We start from the raw sequence: 18,917 nt of genomic DNA, 5'->3' as shown, positions 1-18,917 counted from the left end.
TCTGACTTTGATTTAGAACCAACCCCCATCCCTGCTCAGTCTGGGGTTTGATGACACCAATGTTTGTGTGAGGTGTTTGTCTGTGACAACCACCCCAAAATATCCTCCACATCTAAAACCCTCCTGGGTGTTGCTGGTGATTGATAAATTGGGAATTTTGCTTGGAGATCTCTCCCCCTATTTATGCATTTCTGCCTTTCACCAGACAAGGTCCAAACCCAGGAATTCTGCTGGAATTTTCAGGGAATTCAGGAATTCCCTGAAAAAATAATCCTGGCCAGTCTTGAGGTACATTTATTGTGTTTTAGATGGAATCAGCTTCATGCACCCAAAGATATTTTGGTTTCATCCTCCAATGATACCTCCTGGACACGTGTCTCCCTGGAATATTGCAGCTGTCCCAACAGGGGACAAAAGGAGAATTAGGATAATTAAGATGACAAAAGGAGAGTTATGAAAATTAACGTGACAAAAGGAGAATTAAAATAATTAAATGCTCTCACACAGGGCTTCCTTGGATGACAATGAGCACCAAGGTATTAATTTAAGTGCTTTTTAATGAGTTCCTTGGGTTAAATGGGTACAAAAAATTACCCTTCCCATCCGAGGATTTATAAACACAAAATTTGCGGGTTTTCCCAATTCTGGATTTCCAGGGAATTTTCTGCAGAACAGAAAATATTTCCCCTGTCAAAGACAATTTGATTTTTGCCCTTGCTGAGGAAATTCCCGATCCATCACCCTTCCAAGCCAATTCCCAAGTCAAACCAGGTCAGGAAATGGCACCAGTAACAAAATCATCAAAAAATTATTTAAGGATTAAAGCAAGACAAAGGGTGTGTGCATGTATTGGCCGATGAGGGGTTGATTTACGAATCATTAGCACTTATCAAAGCAATTATTACAATTAGAAGGCGCTTATGCAGCAAAATGTGTTGCTGGTGATGTCCTAAAGTTGTGTTGCATGGCCTGGGAGCCGTCGGGAAGGGTATAAAAACCGGGATTTTCCTGCAGCTTCTCCAGCACCTTCTCTCCAGTCTGGTTTTCCCTGTGAGCCCGGTGAGTTCTCTGCCTCTAATTCCATTTCCATTAACTGGGATGCGGCTGTCGGTGCTGAACCGGGAAATGATTCCTTGTCAGAGCTCTGAAATGATTGGGAATTTGGACTTGGGTCTCTTTTCCAAGCCAAATTGTTCCATTCTATCAATTCTGCCTCTTGGGAAGGGAGGTTTGTTGTGGCTGGTTGGGAGATGCAGATCTCAAACCGTGAGGTTGTGCTGCTCCCAACCACAAAGGGAAAGTCTCAATTAAGCACTGATTATTTGACGAGGAGGTTACAACTTAACTACTCCGAGCTTGGCTTTTATTCAGGATGGAGTAAAAAGAGAGGAGATCTCGTATTTATAGGGCAATAATCCCTTCAGTCAGGAAATTACAGATTTTATCATCCTGGGGATTGTGTAAAAGCCCAGATCTCCTCCTGGAACATTTTAATTTTACTCCTTTGCAGAGTGGCAGTTCTCCCTCTATCCCAAAATATGTCAGGAATGTCTCTATACTCTGCTTCCCCCACTTTTCCCGCTCATGGAAAGCACCAGAGCAGGATTTCTTTTTCCTCTGGAATTCTGGGCACTGTGGTTCTGATTGCTGTGCTGCCGCAGGTCGCCGTCCATCCCAAGAATGTCGTCAGGAGCGATGATGAGCAGCGGCTGCTCGTCCCCGTGCGAGGTGTCCTGTCCCCAGCCCTACGCGGACGCCTGGAGCCAGCCCTGTGTCACCTCCTGCGGGGACTCGCGGGCCGTGGTCTACCCTCCGCCCGTGGTCATCACCTTCCCAGGGCCCATCCTCAGCTCCTGCCCCCAGGAGAGCATCGTGGGCACCTCCTTCCCGTCGGGGGCCATGGGATCCTCCGGATCCGGGGGCGCCCTTGGGGGCTCCTACGGAGGGGGCAGCGGCTCCATGGGGGGAATTGGGGGATCCCTTGGAGGCGGTTCCATGGGGGGATCCTACGGAGGAGGTTCCATGGGGGGATCTTATGGAGGCGGTTCCATGGGGGGAATTGGGGGATCCTATGGGGGTAGTTCCATGGGCGGATCCTACGGAGGAGGTTCCATGGGTGGGTCCTACGGAGGTGGTTCCTTTGGTGGGTCCTGCCGAGGTGGTTCCTTTGGGGGCTCCTACGGAGGGGGCAGATCCTTTGGCTCTGGGGGCTCCTACGGAGGGGGCAGATCATTTGGGAGCAGAAGAACCTTCGGCTCCTCGGGCGGGGGCTTCGGGGGCTCCTGCGGTGGGGGCTCCTTTGGGGGCGGCTCCTATGGAGGGGGATCCTACGGAGGGGGCAGCTCCAGCTCCGGGAGGTTTGGAGGAGGAAACTGCGGCTCCTTTTTCTGAGGCAGCCCCGGCTCCCCCGGCAGCAGCCGCGGGCTGGGCTCAGCTCCTGGGGAAGCTGCAAGCCAAGGACATCCCAGGAATCACCTTCTCCGGCCTTTGTGGATCTGTATCGCTTCCCAAAGCCCTGGGAATTGTCCTTTGTGCACCTTGCCTGTGACTCTGCCCTGAACCCTTCCCTAACATTAAAGTTCTGTTGCATTCAAATTCCCACGTTGTTTTTTTTTTTTTTTTCTTGTAACTCTTTTTTCAAACTCATGCTTTTGGCCTAATTCCAGAATTTGGGAGGGTTGGAGCCCCGCCCCCAGCTCCTTCCCGACCTCTCGAGACTATTCCCCATCTCAAACCCCCCAAATAATTAATATTTATTTAAATTTCCTGCTCACAACATCTCTTGTAACTTCACCTGTATAAAGTCTGAAATCCTTTTCCAACTGGGATTGCACAACCACTTCCTCATCCTCGATTTTTTCCATGTAAATAAATAAAAACATGCAGGAGAAGAAATTAATTCCTGCCTGCGGAAGTCGGGCTGGTCCAAAAGCTCCCTCTGGAGCTGCTCTGGGGAAGGGAATTCCTGCCAGGAAGGGCAGAGCGATTCTTCCCTTCCAAGGGGCTTTTGGGGAATTCCTGGGGCTGAAACCTGGAAAGAGATGAAGACCTGGAGCTGGGAATGCCCCTGAGAGAGCAAAAAACAGGATAAAAGCTGCAGGAGACTGCTGCTTAAGGAGAGAGGAGGAGGAGGAATACTCCAGGCAGGGCTGGCACTGCTGAAAGGAGCTGGAAAGGAATTCCAGTGTCTCCAAACTTTTCCGAACCTGCCAGACGTTGCTTGGGTGGGCTGCTCCAGGGAAAGCAGCCACTGACAGGTCCTACTGATCCTCATCCTGATCCTGATCCATTAACTCCCCATCCCTGGAAGTGTCCAAGCCAGGCAGGATGGGAATTGGAGCAGCCTGGGATGGTGGGAGGTGTGGGATGTGGAATGAAGGCATTTCTAAGGTCCCTTCCCACCCAAACCATCCCATTTCTGTGATTCCTTTAAAATCCTCTCTCAGGGGCCCATCCCACCTTCCCAACTCCAGAATTTTGTGTCACACTCAGCTGAGGAGCCCTGGATCAGGTTGGCACCACAATCCCAAGACCTGCCACCCCAAACCAGTTGTTTCTGAGCACCCCCAGCATTTCCTGGGCTCATTTCCCTCCTTCCTGGTTTTTGTTTTGGTTTTTTTTTTTTGGTTTATTTTTGTCATGACCTCCATGCTCTCCATTCCCTCCTGGAAGCAGAGCGATCCCAGAGGCTCCCCTGGGCAAAAGCACTCATTGGGAATGCTGTGAGGAAATGCTTGGGGATGGTTTTGCAAACACCCACTCATGTTTTACCCATGCAAAGTGCCATGGCTCTCTGAAGTTAATGACAGGCTGCGGATATTAAAGCAGGACTGAATCATAGCGTCCCTTCCAAACAAATGTGTCAGGGCCACCCACGTGATTCCCCTGACTCAGCCTCGGGAATTCGGAATTCGGATCCCTCTGGTTCTTGGGGATTAAAAGCCTGCCCCTGTGTTTGTTATCCTAATGATACCATTTCAATCCACTTGCCCAAACACTCACCTTCCCAAATCAGGGCATATTTGGGGATTTAAATGGGACTGGGCTTCTCTCACCTCGGGGGGCTGAGCTTCCAGCATACCATGAATTTGTGCTTCACCCCAGCACAAACTGGGACTGTAACTCTTTGTCCTCTGGATCCAAAATTGTCCTGAGCAACCTTAAATAAATCCTGTGTTTTTTCCCTGGTTTTCCCTGTATTAAACAGGGAATTATTGTCTTTGATGGCTTCTTCCCTCGCCCGGAGTTTCCCACACTCCTCCACACCAACATTTTTCTGGTGACCAAAACCACCAGGAAAGGAACTGAGGATGGAGTGATTTATCCCATACCAGGATCCCTCTGACCATCCCACTTTTCCCAAAAGGGACTTTCCCACTTCTGATTTCTTCCCGGGCACGAATTTTGTGGCAGAGGAGGAGTTTTGTGCTAAACCGGGGCTCCACTGGCCACATCACCTCCCAGTGTTGTTTATATCCCAGAATACCAGGATTGTTGGGGTTGGAAGTGACCTCTGGAGATATCCCTGGGCAGGTGACACAGGAACACATCCAAATGGGTTTGGGATGACTCCAGACAGGGACAATCCAAATTCTGCCTTCCCTGGACAGCAGCTCCATGGAAGGAAGTTCTCCCTCATGCTGAGGTGGAACTCCTCGAGGTTTGGAACTTGGGGTGAGTCGGATCCTGGACTCGGACACCAAACGAGGAGCCAGAGCCCCACGGGCTCAGCCGGGAGTGGCTCTGGGAGCCGACTCGGCCACTCCAGTCCAGCCATTCCCATAAACACGTCCCAACAAGTTTGGAAGCAGCCGGGAACACTCACGGCTAATGCTGGGTTAGGCTCTGCTGCATTCTTGGAGGCCAGGAAACAAATCCTGGGATTAAGGAGCTGCAAGGACGAGCCTTGCAAAGCTCGGGAGCTCCTGCAAAGCTGAGCTCAGCCTGGGCTTTCACCTCGGCAGAGCTGCAAGAATAAATTTGAGCCTCAAAACTCTGAAATGAGAAGAATCTGGGACCAAACAACAACGGTCACGTGCTGGTGAGAAAAGGGTAATGAACACAAACAGCGAGCAAAGCAAAGCAATTACTGTAATTACCCCTCAAATTTGGTTTGGGGAGTAATGGGACCTAATGCTCAAATATGACGTTATTTTCTTGCATCAGCCTGGTGGTCCAGCTGGGGATATAAAAACCATTCCTGACTCAGGGAGCTTCCAGTGGGTCCTGTTGGCTTCTCCTCGCTGAACTGAGTAAGTTGGATTCTGATATAACTTCTTCCTAAAATAATACAATAAAATGAGTCTAATTTTACAAATGTTTACGATTAACTCAACGCTGAATTTTGGATTTGTGTTCTGCCATTCTGGAAAACAATTCTATTTATTTTCATGGAATAATCAAAATAATTTTGATTATCATCCAGAAGCGCTGCGGGATCAAAGTTTAAAAATGTATTTGCAATCTAGATAATATTAAAAACATTTAATTCCATTGCTTTATGGAAATTTAATGGATTCAGCCTTTAGGTAACCTTAAAACACCTCAGCCAGCAGCTTCCACCTGGCGGGGCGGTTCTGACCTTGTGGCTTCCAATTTTTATCTGATTTTGAGCAGAGGTGGTGCAGAAATTTAAACACAAGTTTTAGAAATATTGAGATGTACAGACCTGCAGTCTCCTGTGGATGAGGACGCAACATCCCTGTGGATGCGACCCTTAAAATTCCTTGTTTTCCTATGCAGGAAATACAGGAATGACCCAAAAAATGTCAACTTGGGAAGCTGCTTTGGGTGGTTTTGTTCTGTTTATGCAAAACTTTGGTTTTATGCAAAGTGACAATATTTGAATCTGTTTGGGATGTGCTGTGCTCTGTGTTTAGGTCTGGTTTTAAGTTATTCCTTTCCTCTGTTTTGGTCTCCGATCAGGGTCAAGTCAAGGACAGGGAATTCAGAGTTGTAGCAGATTTAAAGGATCAGAAGCTCAGGAAAGCACCTGGATTAGGGTTTAAATTTTGGTGAATTATGCACATTTCGGCATCGTGTTTAGAATGCGGAAAGAAAACAAAAATGGCTTGAGTCAAACTCAACTCCACCCAGGTTTCTCCAATACGCAGCTAAAAAAAATAAATAATCACCTGGGCTGAACCCAAAATATTCAATTTAATCTGCAACAACAGATTAAGTGGCTCCTTCACTGGGTGCTTTGAGGTGGAATTTGGGTAAGGTTGAAATTACAACTTGAATGGATTTTTGTGCTATTTTCCAAATCCCCACCCTTAAATTTATTTCAAAACCAGAAAGAAGAACTCAGCCCTGGTTTGGGAACAGTTTGAATCCCTCTGAAATTTAAATTTGGGACAACTGCTCTCAGGTTTTTGTTGTGCTTCAGTTTTTCCTCATGATCTTGCAAAAGGTTTTTATTGAGTTTTCCAAGTGACTTTTGTGCTCACTATCTGGCAAAGGAACTTGTAGTGAACTGACTGCACTAAATCCATAATTATTGGAATCCTTATGGATCAATTCCATCACAGGGATGACATCCCTTGGATTTTTATCTTCTTAGCCCAGACTTTGTCCAAATTGGGTCCAGTAAAACCTCTCTTGTTGTCCATTCCTACAGTGGTTTATGTGTTACCTTCATTTTACTGAACTCCACCTCTGCAGCCCAAATTGCACAGGAGGAAACAGATATTAATTAAACAACAGCCCCAAAGGGGTCATTTGGTGTCCCCAAAGAGGTGTTTTGGTGTTCCCAAAATAGGTGTTTTGGTGTCCCAAAGGAGTGATTTGGTGTCCCCAAAGGGGTGATTTGGTGTCCTCCAAGAGGTGGCTTGGTGTCCCCCAAAGAGGTGATTTGGGGTCCCCAAAGAGGTGTTCTGGTGTCCCCAAAAGAGGTGTTCTGGTATGTCCAGAGAGGTGTTTTGGTGTCCCCAGGGAGGTGTTTGTGTTCCCAGGGCTCTGGAAGGTCACCAACAAGAGCCAAGCCAAGCAGAGCAGAGTGGTTATCAAACCACCCCCTACCTTGTGCCTTTCCATGGGTTGATTCCATCCCTCTGGCTCCTCGGGACTGACATTTGTCCCCTCCTTTCAGGTCCAGCCCAGCCGCAAGATGTCCTGCGAGAAAACCATGTGTGCCGAGCCCTGCCCCGACCCGCGCGCCGCCGCCTGCAATGAGCCCTGCGTGGTGGCCTGCCCCGACTCACGGGTCATCATCTTCCCACCACCCGTGGTCGTCACCTTCCCGGGGCCCATCCTCACCACGTACCCGCAGGAGACCGTGGTGGGCTCCTCAGAGTCGGCTGAGCTGGCTGGGGCACTGGAGGCGGGCGTGCCCATCGGGACGGGCCAGAAGGGCCTGGAGTGCCTGGAGTCCTGCTGCGTGCCGCAGTTCGTGGCCAAGTGTGACCCCCCGTGTGTCACCCAGTGTGCCCCGCCCTGTGTCACTCCGTGCGCTGCCCCATGCACCACCAAATGTGCCCCGCCCTGTCCCCCGCCCTGTCCCCCGCCCTGTCCTCCGCCCTGTGCCCCACCCTGTGCTCCGCCCTGTGCCCCACCCTGTGCTCCGCCCTGTCCCCAGCCTTGTGCCCCGCCCTGTGCCCCGCCCTGTCCTCAGCCTTGTGCCCCACCCTGTGCCCCGCCCTGTCCCCCACCTTGTGCCACCAAGTGCGCCCCGCCGTGCCCCGCGCCCTGCGCCGCGCCCTGTGCCACCACCTCCTGTGCCACCAAGTGCGTGACCAAGTGCGTGCCCACCTGCACCACGCCCTGTGCCACGCCCTGTGCCACGCCCTGTGCCACCAAGTGCGTCCCCGAGCGCTCCTACACCTTCTCCACCCGCTGGAAGCACCCGTGCCAGAGGGGCCTCTGCAAGAAGATCTGAGCGGTTTTTGAGGGAAATAACCACGGAAAGGAACAAGGGAAGAAGCGAAGGAATACGGAATGTGATCTGAAGGCTGCTGGAGAGGGAAGCGCCGCTGGAAACCAGGACCCTGCGTTTTAAGTTTAGGATAGAACTTTAGTTTAGTTCAAGCTTTTCTTTCTTCTTGGGGCTTTGCCTCTTCTGTCTGTGCTTTGGACTTTCTCTGCCCAGTTCGACGCCAAGCGTGGATCGGAACCGAGGGATTTGGGGAATGGTAGGGATTGGAAGGTCTCAGCAAGTGTGAGGGGAGGGTCTGTCGGGCTGGAAAGGGTCAGGCTGGAGCAGGTGATTGCAATTTTGGGTGATTTTGGGTGATTTGGGGCTTTTCTCGGAGTCGGCTCCTCTTTGTCTGCATTATTCTCTCTGCAAATGTTCATCTCCACTTTTCATTCCCATTAAAATGCTGCTGCATCAAACCCGTTCAGAATTCCCTTTTTCCTCTGCTCCTTGGGCTCTCTTGGGCACACTCAGCCTTGAATAGAGGGACAGGCAACCTCCAGACTCTTCCCAGACTGCTCCAAACTTGACTAAAGGTAAAATTTAGGGTTAAAATTCTGGGATAAGAGACTTTATCCCTAAAAAAACGTGACTCTGCATTTTCTGGGGTAAGACATTTTATCCCTTAAAAAACCCTAGCTCTGCATTTTCTGAGATAAAATATTGTATTCCTAAAAACATCTGGCTCTGCATTTTCCAGGATAAAACCTTCAGATGGAAGCAAAATGGGAATTTTTTGTGTCCTGTTCATACCCAGCGCTGTCTGGGGATTCTCTTCCCTCTAAACAAAGGGAACTGAGCCAAACCCAAGCTTTTCTCCACATTTCTGCATCCAAACTTTCCTGAACTTCTTTTCCAAGGACTCTTCTCCACCTCTTGGCAGTAACAGGGAGGGACCTGGAGCTCCAAATTCCGGGAGCCGGTGCCAGCAACAGATCCCTCCAGGCAGTTTGGGATGCCAGGTGTGTCCTGCTCATCCCATTCCGAGCCATTCCAGGCGCTGTTTTTATCCTAAAGATTATGTTCAGTTCATTCTTCCCTAATGGCCACGTTGGAGCTGTAATTCCGGGTCATTCCCCGCCCCAAAATATCCCATGGCTTCCACACAACAAAGAGAGCCAGCGCACTTCCCAAACACTCCCAGGCTGGATTACACCTGGACCTGGAATGTTAATTTAATGTTAATCAGGTTTTATTTTGGTTACATGCCCTAAAACTGGAATAATCAACTTGGGAAAGAGGGGAAAAAAAAAAAAAAAACAAAAAAAAACCAAGGTCATAATTTTCATCATTTCAAGTGGTTTTATTTCCTTATATACTCCAAATACTTTTCATTTTAGTAAATTGATGATTTTCACCCTAAAGTTGGTTTTCTCTTGTTTTATGGTGCCGATAATCAAGATTTGAGAACGTTTCCCATCAGGTCATGTTTAAAGAGGGGCTCCCAAAATCCATTGGAATCCCTCAGCTCAGTCATTCCAGAAGTTCACTCTCTTCATATTTTCAAACAAATTGGGGTTTTTTAACACTGAAAAAAAAAAAAAAAAGATAAATAAAAATAAATGTTATTTTTATTCAGAACCAAACTCCAAGTTACCAGGCTGGAAAAATTCCATTTCCAGCAATTTTCCCTCCCTAATTCCCCGCCTTGGAAAAAGAGAATCTCCAACTTTTTTGTGGACATCCATGAAAACTTTAACATTCAAAGAAGCTTTGGGACAACTCAGTTGTGGCTTCCAGAATATGAAGGAGTTGACAAAAAACAAGGGAATGGACAATTCCCAAAGGATGGAGGGACAGGATAATGGGAATTCAAGACCATTGTAAGTAAGGGGAACTGAAATACATCAAGCATTTCCAGAAAATAATCAATTCTATCCCCCCAAAAAACTGCAAAATTCCTCCTTAGATTTGGAAAAACATGGATTAAATACGAATTTAGAGAATTTTAAACCCTAACCCTAACCCAACCCTAAGCCTAAACCTAAACCTAAGCCTAACCTTAACCCTCCTGTGATTCCCCATCTCACATGGGAGGTGCAGGTCTGAAAGAGCAAGGGGAAAAATATTATTGCTAATTAATGCTTAATAAAGCGGGATTTTCTGCGGGCTCAGCAGCTCCCAGGGGAAGTCTGGAGAGGGCGCCGGGTCCTGAGTCAGCAGTGACGGCACGGAAAGCAAAGATCTCTGAAAAACATCTCTAAATTCCTGAATCATTGTTTGCCCTTCTTCATCCTCACCCCAAAACCTTCCTCCTCCTCCTCCTCCTCAGGGGCTTGGAATGATCCCTGGATTTCTGCGTGGCTCCTTCCCTGGAAATCGCGTTTCCCCTGTGATTGCGCTGACTCGAGCTGCTGCCCAACCAATTTAATTTTAATTTTAAATTTAATCCTCCCCTTGCCATCTCGGTGCTCTCCGATCTCGGGACGATGTCAAACCCTTGTTTTTCCCACCCAACCCCTCCTTTGCCCGACACCCGGCGGGAATTGGGCAATTTTTGGTGCCGATTTCCTCACGGGGATTATTAAAAAGTCTGAGGTGAAATCCCAGTCCCGGCTGTTGATTCAGCGGGGAGGGAGGTCCAGGGAGGAGCCCAAGGCCTCGCTCCTTTCATCTCCTGCGTAGGCCCTGAGCCAGGAATTCTTTGTTTGGAGAAAGAAAAACAGGGAATGGAGAGGCCAATCTACACGGGGATATTGGATTGGGGGATTTTGATACAATTTGGGGGGAAAAAAATCGATATGAAAGCTCACAGCAAAATAAATCTTCAGCTCGGGAGTTGTGCCAAGGGTGGGAATTGCCCTTGGGGCGATTCGATTTTGGGATGTCCCAAAATCTCCAGGATTTAAAGGCATGCCAGGTGGATTTTGGGGAGAAACAATGGCCAGAATTACCTTGACTGAGAGACAAAAGCAAAAAAAAAAAAAAAGGCATTTGAGGGACAATGGGGACAAAGAGGGCAGGAGCGGTTCTCTTCCCCCAGGGCGAAGTGAGGCTCTATAAAAGATCCTGCAGCCAGATTTAAAATTATTTTTCTGCGATTCTCATCCCATCTCCTGCTGTGCCACCACGTAAGTCAGGTCTGGGGGGTCGGGCAGGGTTCGATTTACTTCTAAAAAATTCACAAGGAGAGGGGGAAGATGGTTTAAGATTTGGGAACAGAACAGTTGGAAATAAATGAGGCAAAACACGTTAGTTCTGAGATTAATTTAATAAATTAATATATGGAATATAAATATAAGAAATATGAGTATTATTGTTATAAAAGTTGAGAATATAAATATTGGAAATATGAATATCGAAAAGACGAACATTGAAAATATGAATATTTGAATGAGTGAATTAATGACTATAGGAAATATGAATATAAGAAATATGATCATTGGAAATATGAATATTGAAAAGATAAATTTTTAAATCTATGAATATTTGAATAAATAAATAAATAATAGGGATAAAGAATAATTAATAATAATAAATAATAATTAATGATGATAAATAATAAATAATAAATACATGAGGGTTCCCCTTTGCTCTGCCCCCTGACGTTGTCCCCTCTGTGTCACCTCCAGCCCCGCGATGCCCTTCCAGCAGCTCTGCCCCGTGTCCTGCCCCCAGCCCGTGGCCAGCGCCTGCAGCCAGCCCTGTGTCACCTCCTGCGGGGACTCCCGGGCCATCGTCCACCCTCCGCCCGTGGTCATCACCTTCCCGGGGCCCATCCTCAACTCCTGCCCCCAGCAGAGCATCGTGGGATCCGAACTCCCAGTGGGAATGGGAAATTCCTTCGAGTCCGGAGCTGTCCAGAGCTCCTTCGAGCCCGGAGCAGCTTCTGGCGGCTGGAATTTCTCCTCCTCCTCCTCCTGCTACTCCTACCCCTCCTACCCCCGAAATTCCTACCTCTCTTATTCCCGAAATTCCTACTCCTCCTATCCCCGACATTCCTACCCCCGCCCTGCCAAGCCCAGCAAAGGTTTGGATTACCAAATGCCGCTGAAAAAGAAGCAAATCGGCAAATAGTGAGCGAATGGAGGGCTCCGAGAGGGGCCGGGGCTGCTCCTTCATCCCAGGAATGATCTCAGGAATGATCCCGGGAACAACCCCAGGAGCGATCCCAGGAGTGATCCCAGCCCTGCGATTCCCTCCGGATGGATCTCCGCTCGCAATTCCCATCGATTCTGCCTTGCTGTGAATTTGCCCGAATTCCTCTGAATTCCTCTGTAATTCCCTCTGAATTCCCCTGGAATTCCCGGTGGCGCTGCTGTCACGGGATGAATCCCATTTCTCAGCACCAATAAAATCCTTTCTGCATCACGATTTGGAGTTTTCTGTTTGGGCAGAAGGAGCTCTTGGAGCAGTTCTGAAGTGGATATTTAATTTTTCATGGAATTCTTTTCTGAGGACTGCGCAGCCCTGTCCCACCTGGTTCCCTGGGAAGGTGAAATGGAAATTTTTTGACAGATGAAACCATAAAAACATTCCCTGGAAGAGCCAAACCCTCCTCCCTAGATCTCTGGGATAAGGGGACAGTTTGGTCCCATGGGTTTGCAGAGGTTTTATAAAAAAGAGAAGAAATCCAAGGGATTTGAATGCAAACACAGAAGTTTATTGGGATAAAAGTGGGCAAACAGTTCAGGGTTTTGGGAGGGAAAAGACACATTTGGAGACAAGTGACATTAAAAATAAGAAGGGGGAGAAGAAGAGCACCTCCAGGGGTGCTGAGGAAATTCCAGGGGTGTTGAGGAGATTCCAGGGGTGCTGAGGAGATTCCAGGGGTGCTGAGGAGGTCCCAGGGGTGCTAAGGGGTTTGCAAGGAAGATGAGTGTTTCCCACAAGTTCTGAACAATTTCCTTGGATTCTGAGCAGTTCCCATGGATTCTGAACATTGTCCATGGCTTATGAGAAGTTTCCATGGATTTTGAACAGTTCCCACGGATCCTGAGCAGTTCTCATGGATTCTGAGCAGTTCCCATGGATTCAGAACATTTTCCATGGATTCTGAGCAGTTCCCATGGATCCTGAGCAGTTCCCATGGATTCTGAGCAGTTCCCATGGATCCGGAACATTTTCCATTAATCCTGAGTAGTTCCCATGGATTCAGAGCATCTCCCAGCCCCACGGAGCCACATCCCCGGGCTCATCCCCTGCCCCAGCTCCTGCTGCCGCCCCCCCAGGCTCCCCCATCCCCTCTCCCGGCTCAGCAGGGCCCGCAGCCCCCGGAGCGCTGGCTCCAGGCGTTCCTGGAGGAGGAGAGGAGGCCTCCATAGAGCAGAGAGCCCTGCAGGCCCGCGGGGCGCTCCATTCCCGCTGGGAACGAGGAGCCCACGATGCTCTCCTGGGGGCAGGAGCTGAGGATGGGCCCCGGGAAGGTGATGACCACGGGCGGGGGGTGGATGACAGCGCGGGAGTCCCCGCAGGAGGTGACACAGGGCTGGCTCCAGGCGTCCGCGCAGGGCTGGGGGCAGGACACGGCGCAGGGCGCGGAGCAGCGGGAGCTGAGCTGGCTGGAGAAGGACATCCTGGAGCTGCTGCGGAAAGGGGAGCTCGGGTTGGAAATCAGAGCAGCAGAGCCCCTGCTTATATTTTCTCTCTTTCCCTTCTCCCTCTCCTCCTCACTCCTCTCTTTCCATCCTTTCCTCCAAAACCTCTCCAAAATCTCAGATTTTTTTCTCTTTCTCTCTTCTCCCTGTCCCTCTCTCCTGCTCCCTCCATCCCTCCCTCTCATACGGCTCCTCTGTTAAAACTCAGATTTTTTTTCTCTTTTTCCCCTTCTCCCCGTGCCTCTCCCTCTCTCTCTCTGCACGCCTCCTTCCCTCCCTTCCAGGCATCTCCTCTCCAAAAGCTCAGATTCTTCTTCTTTCTCCCTTACCCCTCCCTCCCTCCCTCCCTAGCACCTGCTCTGGAAAACCTCCGATTTTTTCTCCCTCTTTCTCTTCTCCCTGTCCCTTTCCTCCCTCCTTCTCAAACAGCTCCTCTCCAAAAACTCAGATTTTTTTCCTCTTTTTCCCATCTCCCTCTCCCTTCCTCCCCGGCAGCTCCTCGGGGCTCTCCCAGTCTCCCCAGGGAGCGACTCCCACCCCGGCCACCCCCAAAGCGTCCCCCAGACTCACTCAGATCCCGAAGAGGAGAAGCCCGAGGAGCTGAAATCTCAGGAATCCGGAGCTGGCATGGGAGGAACTGGGAGCCGGGAGCCTTTTATCCATCCCGGGATCGCCCGCGGGGGTTGAGCCATCCCCGGCGTTTCCCAACCCTCGGGAGGCGATCCCTGCCCGGGCTCCGGTTGTTTTATCTGCCCGGAATAATTATCAGTTTCTCCCAACACCCTCCAGTTTCTTCCTTGAGGTTTGTTTTTTTTTTAAAGCTGTTTTGCTTCCTGCAGCGTTTTGCTGATTTTGCCAAGTTGGTAAAAATGATGAGGAATGAATTTTTTGGGGTGGAATTGCTCCACAGGCAGGGACAGCTTCCATAGACCAGCCCAGCCTTGGACACTTCCAAGGGTGGGAAATCCATGGAATTCCCTGGGTTAGGCCCTCACAGGGAACAATTCCTCCCCAAAGTCCCACACAAATTCCCCCTCTGACGCCCTGACCCCATTCCCCGTGCCCTGTCCCTGCAGTTCCTGAGGTAAAGTCCCTCTCCAGCTCCCTGCAGATCCTGGAGGAGCTCTGGGGTCTCCACAGGCTCAACATTCCCAACATTCCCAATATTCCCAGCCTGGATTCATCAGGGACTGGCTCCAGTCCCCTGAGCAACTTCATGGCTTGGGGACACCAGAACCCGGCACGGAATTCCTGGTGGGATCTCAGCACAGCAGAGCAGAGGGAGAGAATCAAACACCAGGACCCAAAATGAAGAATTTTAGGGTTCATTTGCATTGATCCCACTGGGTTTCTCCTTTTACCCTTTTAGGAGGATGGGGAGGTTGGGACAGGGATTTCCAGGTGTGGTCGGGGCAGGAGCAGCTCCCAATGGTTCTGGCCCCACAATTTCTCTTCTCCCTGGTTTTTCCTAATCCTGGTTTTGGTTTGGGTGAATTCTCTTAACTGTAAATTCCAAGGGTTGGGAAAACTCAAGGAAACCCCAGGAAAAGCTCCCTCAGGCTCCCTACACTAACAGTTAACAATGGGAAGAAATGGAATAAAATGGACATTTTGGGACAGAACTCTCAGGGCTACTCAAAACCCCCACTGTTCACTTTATAACTCCATAAAGGCAGGGATTTTTTGAGGGGGAAAATCTCATTTCTCGAGGAAATTTAGGAATAATATTGGGTATGGAAAATGGAGACTCAACATGAAATGCAATCCATGAATGACTGGAGAGGGAGGAATCTGAGGAACAAATCTGCTGAAGTTGCACCCAGACCTCTGCCTCAGCTGGAGCTGCACCTGGACATTCCCAGGTTTTCCAGGGGTGATGCACAGATCCCCTCCCTGACCTGGCTCACCCCAGTCCATGAATCCTCCTCCCTCAGCAGTGCTGATCCCACAGATTCCCTAAAAATGGATGTCGATTTCTCCTGGGAAAACCCCTGGTTACTCCCCTGGATATTTCATGAGCGTTCCTTGACCAGGAGGATGGGAAGGAGCTCTTCCCATTCCCAAATTCCGTCGGAAGGCACCTGTGGACAAACGTGCCTGGAGTCGGAGTCACCGGAGTCACTGTGGGTCAATAATGGCAGAAATTGCACAATTGCCTTTTCCTCGGAAAAAGCCAGGTGGGATCCGCGCTATGTCAGCACCTCGTGCTGATGGATCAACATCTGAGCAATCGTGAGGCAATCCCAGAAGTAGGAAAAAGCAACAATGAAAATCAAAAAAAAGAAATCATTACCGCGCCTGAGTAATGCCATGGATGTAACAACAACAGTAATAATTGCTGAGCAAAATAATCACTTTATCTGGGCCAGTGAGAGGTGGAGGGAATTTTTCTTGGATCATTCATCAGCCGTGGATGTTTCAGCTCCAGCTGATTGCCCAAGAAAAGGTATAAAAACCCTCTTGGCTCTGGGCTGCTCCAGCAAACCCTCCCGCCTCACTCCGAGCTCCACGGGGTAAGTCCGAGCCTGGAATTGTTCCTGGAACTGTCGGGATTTGAACTGAGCTTTGCTTGGATCCCAAATTGTGGGGCCAGCAGGGCCAGGGCAGGGGTTGGGGTTACTGCTCGTTTTAGGGGTTAATGTTAATTTTGGGGGTTACTGTTCTTTTTGGGATTTACTGCTAATTTGGGATTTACTGTTAATTTTGGGGGTTACTGTTCATTTTGGGGGTTACTCTTCATTTGGGATTTACTGTTCATTTTCGGGGTTTACTATTAATTTTTGGGGTTACTGCTCATTTGGGATTTACTGTTCATTTTGGGGGTTACTGTTAATTTGAGATTTACTGCTAAACTTGAGGGGTACTTTTGTGTCAAATTGACTCCGTAATTAAGAGTCGGGACACATAGGAGACAAGGACATGAGAAGATGGAAAACCCCACATTTTGAGCCTCTTTGTGATGTTTTTGCTGTCCGCTCTTCCTCTTCCCAGCCCAGCCTCCATTAAATCGGTCTCTGACCTTCCTGCTGCCTCGGCTCTGTGGTTCCAGACCCATCCTCAGTCCCAGAAGATGTTTCCCTACAGACAGAGCTCCAGTTCCCGCTGCCTGGTGCCCTGCGGGATCTCCTGTCCCCAGCCCTGCGCGGACGCCTGGAGCCAGCCCTGTGTCACCTCCTGCGGGGACTCCCGCGCTGTCATCCACCCCCCGCCCGTGGTCATCACCTTCCCGGGGCCCATCCTCAGCTCCTGCCCCCAGGAGAGCATCGTGGGCTCCTCGGCACCCTCAAACTTCCTGGGATGCGGAAACTTCCTGGGATGCGGAAACTTCCTGGGATCTGGGGGTTCCTACGGCTCCTACAGTTACGGGAGGTCCTACTCTTCCTACGGATCCTCTGGGAGCTGCAGACCCTGTTAAACATCCCAGGAAGGAGCAGCAAGGAGCCAAGAGCCACCACGGAGCCTCCACAAACCCCGGCAGTTCCCGGAGCATCCTGAGCCCCAAATCCCGGCAGTTCCCGGAGCACCCTCAACCCCAAATCCCGGCAGTTCCCTGATCATCCTCAGCCCCGCGCTTTTATGTAAATTCCCTTTTCTTTTCCTTTTCCTTTTTTTTTTTTTTTTTTTTTCCTCAGCCGCGAGTTCTGAAAAAAAAAAAAACAAAACACCAAAAAAAACACTGACTTGGAATGGTCCCATCCATGATCCCTGGCTGGCTGAAAGTGGGATGAGGTCGTGTCACCTTCCCACGCCTGAACACGCAGGAGTCTCCCCTGTAGAATGCCCAGCCTTAGAGCGATTTTTTCCTTCATTTCCCCCGGGATTTTCCACCCCCGCCGTGATATTTCTCTTCCTCCTTTCTCATTAAACCGTTGTGCATCAAAATCCAGAGTTTTCCTGTGGTTTTTACCCATAATTTTGGGGGTTTTCCGCCAGTCTGGGTGAGCGCGGCAGCTTCTGGTGCCTTTCCACACCCGGAAGGTGCCCAGGTCCTTTCGGCGGTGACACAAAGTCATTCCAAGAGGGATAAAGAGGTTTTGGAACTCTCCCAATCCCTTTCGGATCTTTCCTCAGGGCGGGTGTGGCTGTTCCCAAAGAAAGTCAAACGCGGGTGACTGGGATTATTTGTGTCTCAGTGCCCGCCCCGGGCTGCGATTTAATTACCTCCCGACACGGTAATTTTATGGTTTTTTTCCTTGTTTAAAAACAGCCTGGGGCGAAAAACTTTCCTTGGAAAACTTCCCTTGGAAAGTCCCACAGGAATTTTTACCAGAAAGGCAAATTATTGGTGTAATTCCGTGAGTTCCTATAAATAAATTAAAATAAATTAAAGAGCTCCCTGCAGATCAACACACTCGCCCCTGGGAGGGTAGGGAAATTCTCTTTTCCTGGGAATTTCTGGCTGCCCCATCCCTGAAATTGTCCAAGAACAAGTTGAAGCAACGTCGGATGGGGGAAGGAGTCCCTGCCCATAAATCAAAGATCTTCAAGGTCCCTTCCAACCCAAACCATTTTCTGGTTCTGTGAAACCCCAAAGGACAATTCTTTAACCTTTGATTCTTTCATTCTCCCTGGGCTTGGAAGGAACAGAAAGAAACACAGGGAAAAGATCCGAAAATATCTCAAAGTTTAAGGGGTTTTCTCCTCCTTTTCCATCTCTGTTTTGCAGCAGCCTCGGGTCCTGTGACCCCCGATTATGGAGCCAATTTGATACAAAAATCATCATTTTCTGGCCACTGCAACAGGGGGATGTGTCTGACTGTGGCATTTTCTGCAGTTCTCGGGCACAATTTGAAGAAGAACACGACAGAAAAATTCCGATGGAGGCAGCTGGGGCTCCTGATCCATCTGCCACCCAAACAGGAGAAAACTGAGGATGAGAAAAACTCGGCTCTGAACCCCAGAGGTCACTGCACCCTTGTCTTACCCCGGGCTCAGTCCCAGGACAAGGAAATGCTGTTAATTGAGATGCAATCAGCAGCTGACTCATTAAAAGCCTTGCAAAGGCAGCCTGAGCCTAATCCCAGCTCCGGGCAGATCCCGATGTCAATTAAACTCCTTGTGCTTGGTTTCCATACTTTATTTAATCGGTAAAATGTATATTTAATGGGTTTTAGGTGCTCCAGGATGACAATATCTTTATTTAATGGGTTTTTTGGTGCTTCAGGCTGGCAAAATCTTTATTTAATGGGTTTTTAGGTGTTCTGGGCTGGCAAATTCCCTGCAGGCACAAAGGCCCAGGGATGTGCAGGGAGAAAACCAGAGGGGTTGGACTGGATGACCTTTGGTGGTCCTTCCCAATCCAAACCATTCCTTGCTTCCATAATTCCTTGTTAAATAAAAAAACCCAGAATAATTCTACCTGATTAATTCCCCATGTCCTGTCAGTTGTGCCCATGGCCTTTTCCAGCCTGAATGATGCTGGAATACTGTTGTTTTGTATTTTTTTAAACGTTTAAAGGATGGAACGC

General features: G+C 49.3%; 3 protein-coding genes across 3 annotated transcripts; all 3 read left to right on the top strand.

Moving 5' to 3' along the window:
- The first annotated feature begins 952 nt into the window (after positions 1-952).
- On the top strand, positions 953-2,595 carry LOC140680593 (uncharacterized). The gene is made up of 2 exons (XM_072918532.1): positions 953-1,059; positions 1,662-2,595. Exon 2 carries the CDS (start codon positions 1,681-1,683, stop codon positions 2,389-2,391), a length of 711 nt encoding a protein of 236 aa, XP_072774633.1. The 5' UTR covers positions 953-1,059; positions 1,662-1,680; the 3' UTR covers positions 2,392-2,595.
- An 8,287-nt stretch (positions 2,596-10,882) lies between these two features.
- LOC140680625 (feather keratin-like) lies at positions 10,883-12,226 on the top strand. The gene is made up of 2 exons (XM_072918598.1): positions 10,883-10,983; positions 11,485-12,226. Exon 2 carries the CDS (start codon positions 11,492-11,494, stop codon positions 11,927-11,929), a length of 438 nt encoding a protein of 145 aa, XP_072774699.1. The 5' UTR covers positions 10,883-10,983; positions 11,485-11,491; the 3' UTR covers positions 11,930-12,226.
- A 3,611-nt stretch (positions 12,227-15,837) lies between these two features.
- On the top strand, positions 15,838-17,331 carry LOC115498523 (scale keratin-like). Its single transcript, XM_030291694.4, has 2 exons — positions 15,838-15,962; positions 16,441-17,331. Exon 2 carries the CDS (start codon positions 16,520-16,522, stop codon positions 16,862-16,864), a length of 345 nt encoding a protein of 114 aa, XP_030147554.4. The 5' UTR covers positions 15,838-15,962; positions 16,441-16,519; the 3' UTR covers positions 16,865-17,331.
- Positions 17,332-18,917: the final 1,586 nt, after the last annotated feature.

This window comes from Taeniopygia guttata, chromosome 25 (assembly GCF_048771995.1).
Source record: "Taeniopygia guttata chromosome 25, bTaeGut7.mat, whole genome shotgun sequence".
In the NCBI taxonomy this organism is placed as follows: Eukaryota; Metazoa; Chordata; class Aves; order Passeriformes; family Estrildidae; genus Taeniopygia; species Taeniopygia guttata.
Note: the sequence above shows the minus strand (reverse complement) of the source record. Positions and strands in the feature narration are given on the sequence as shown.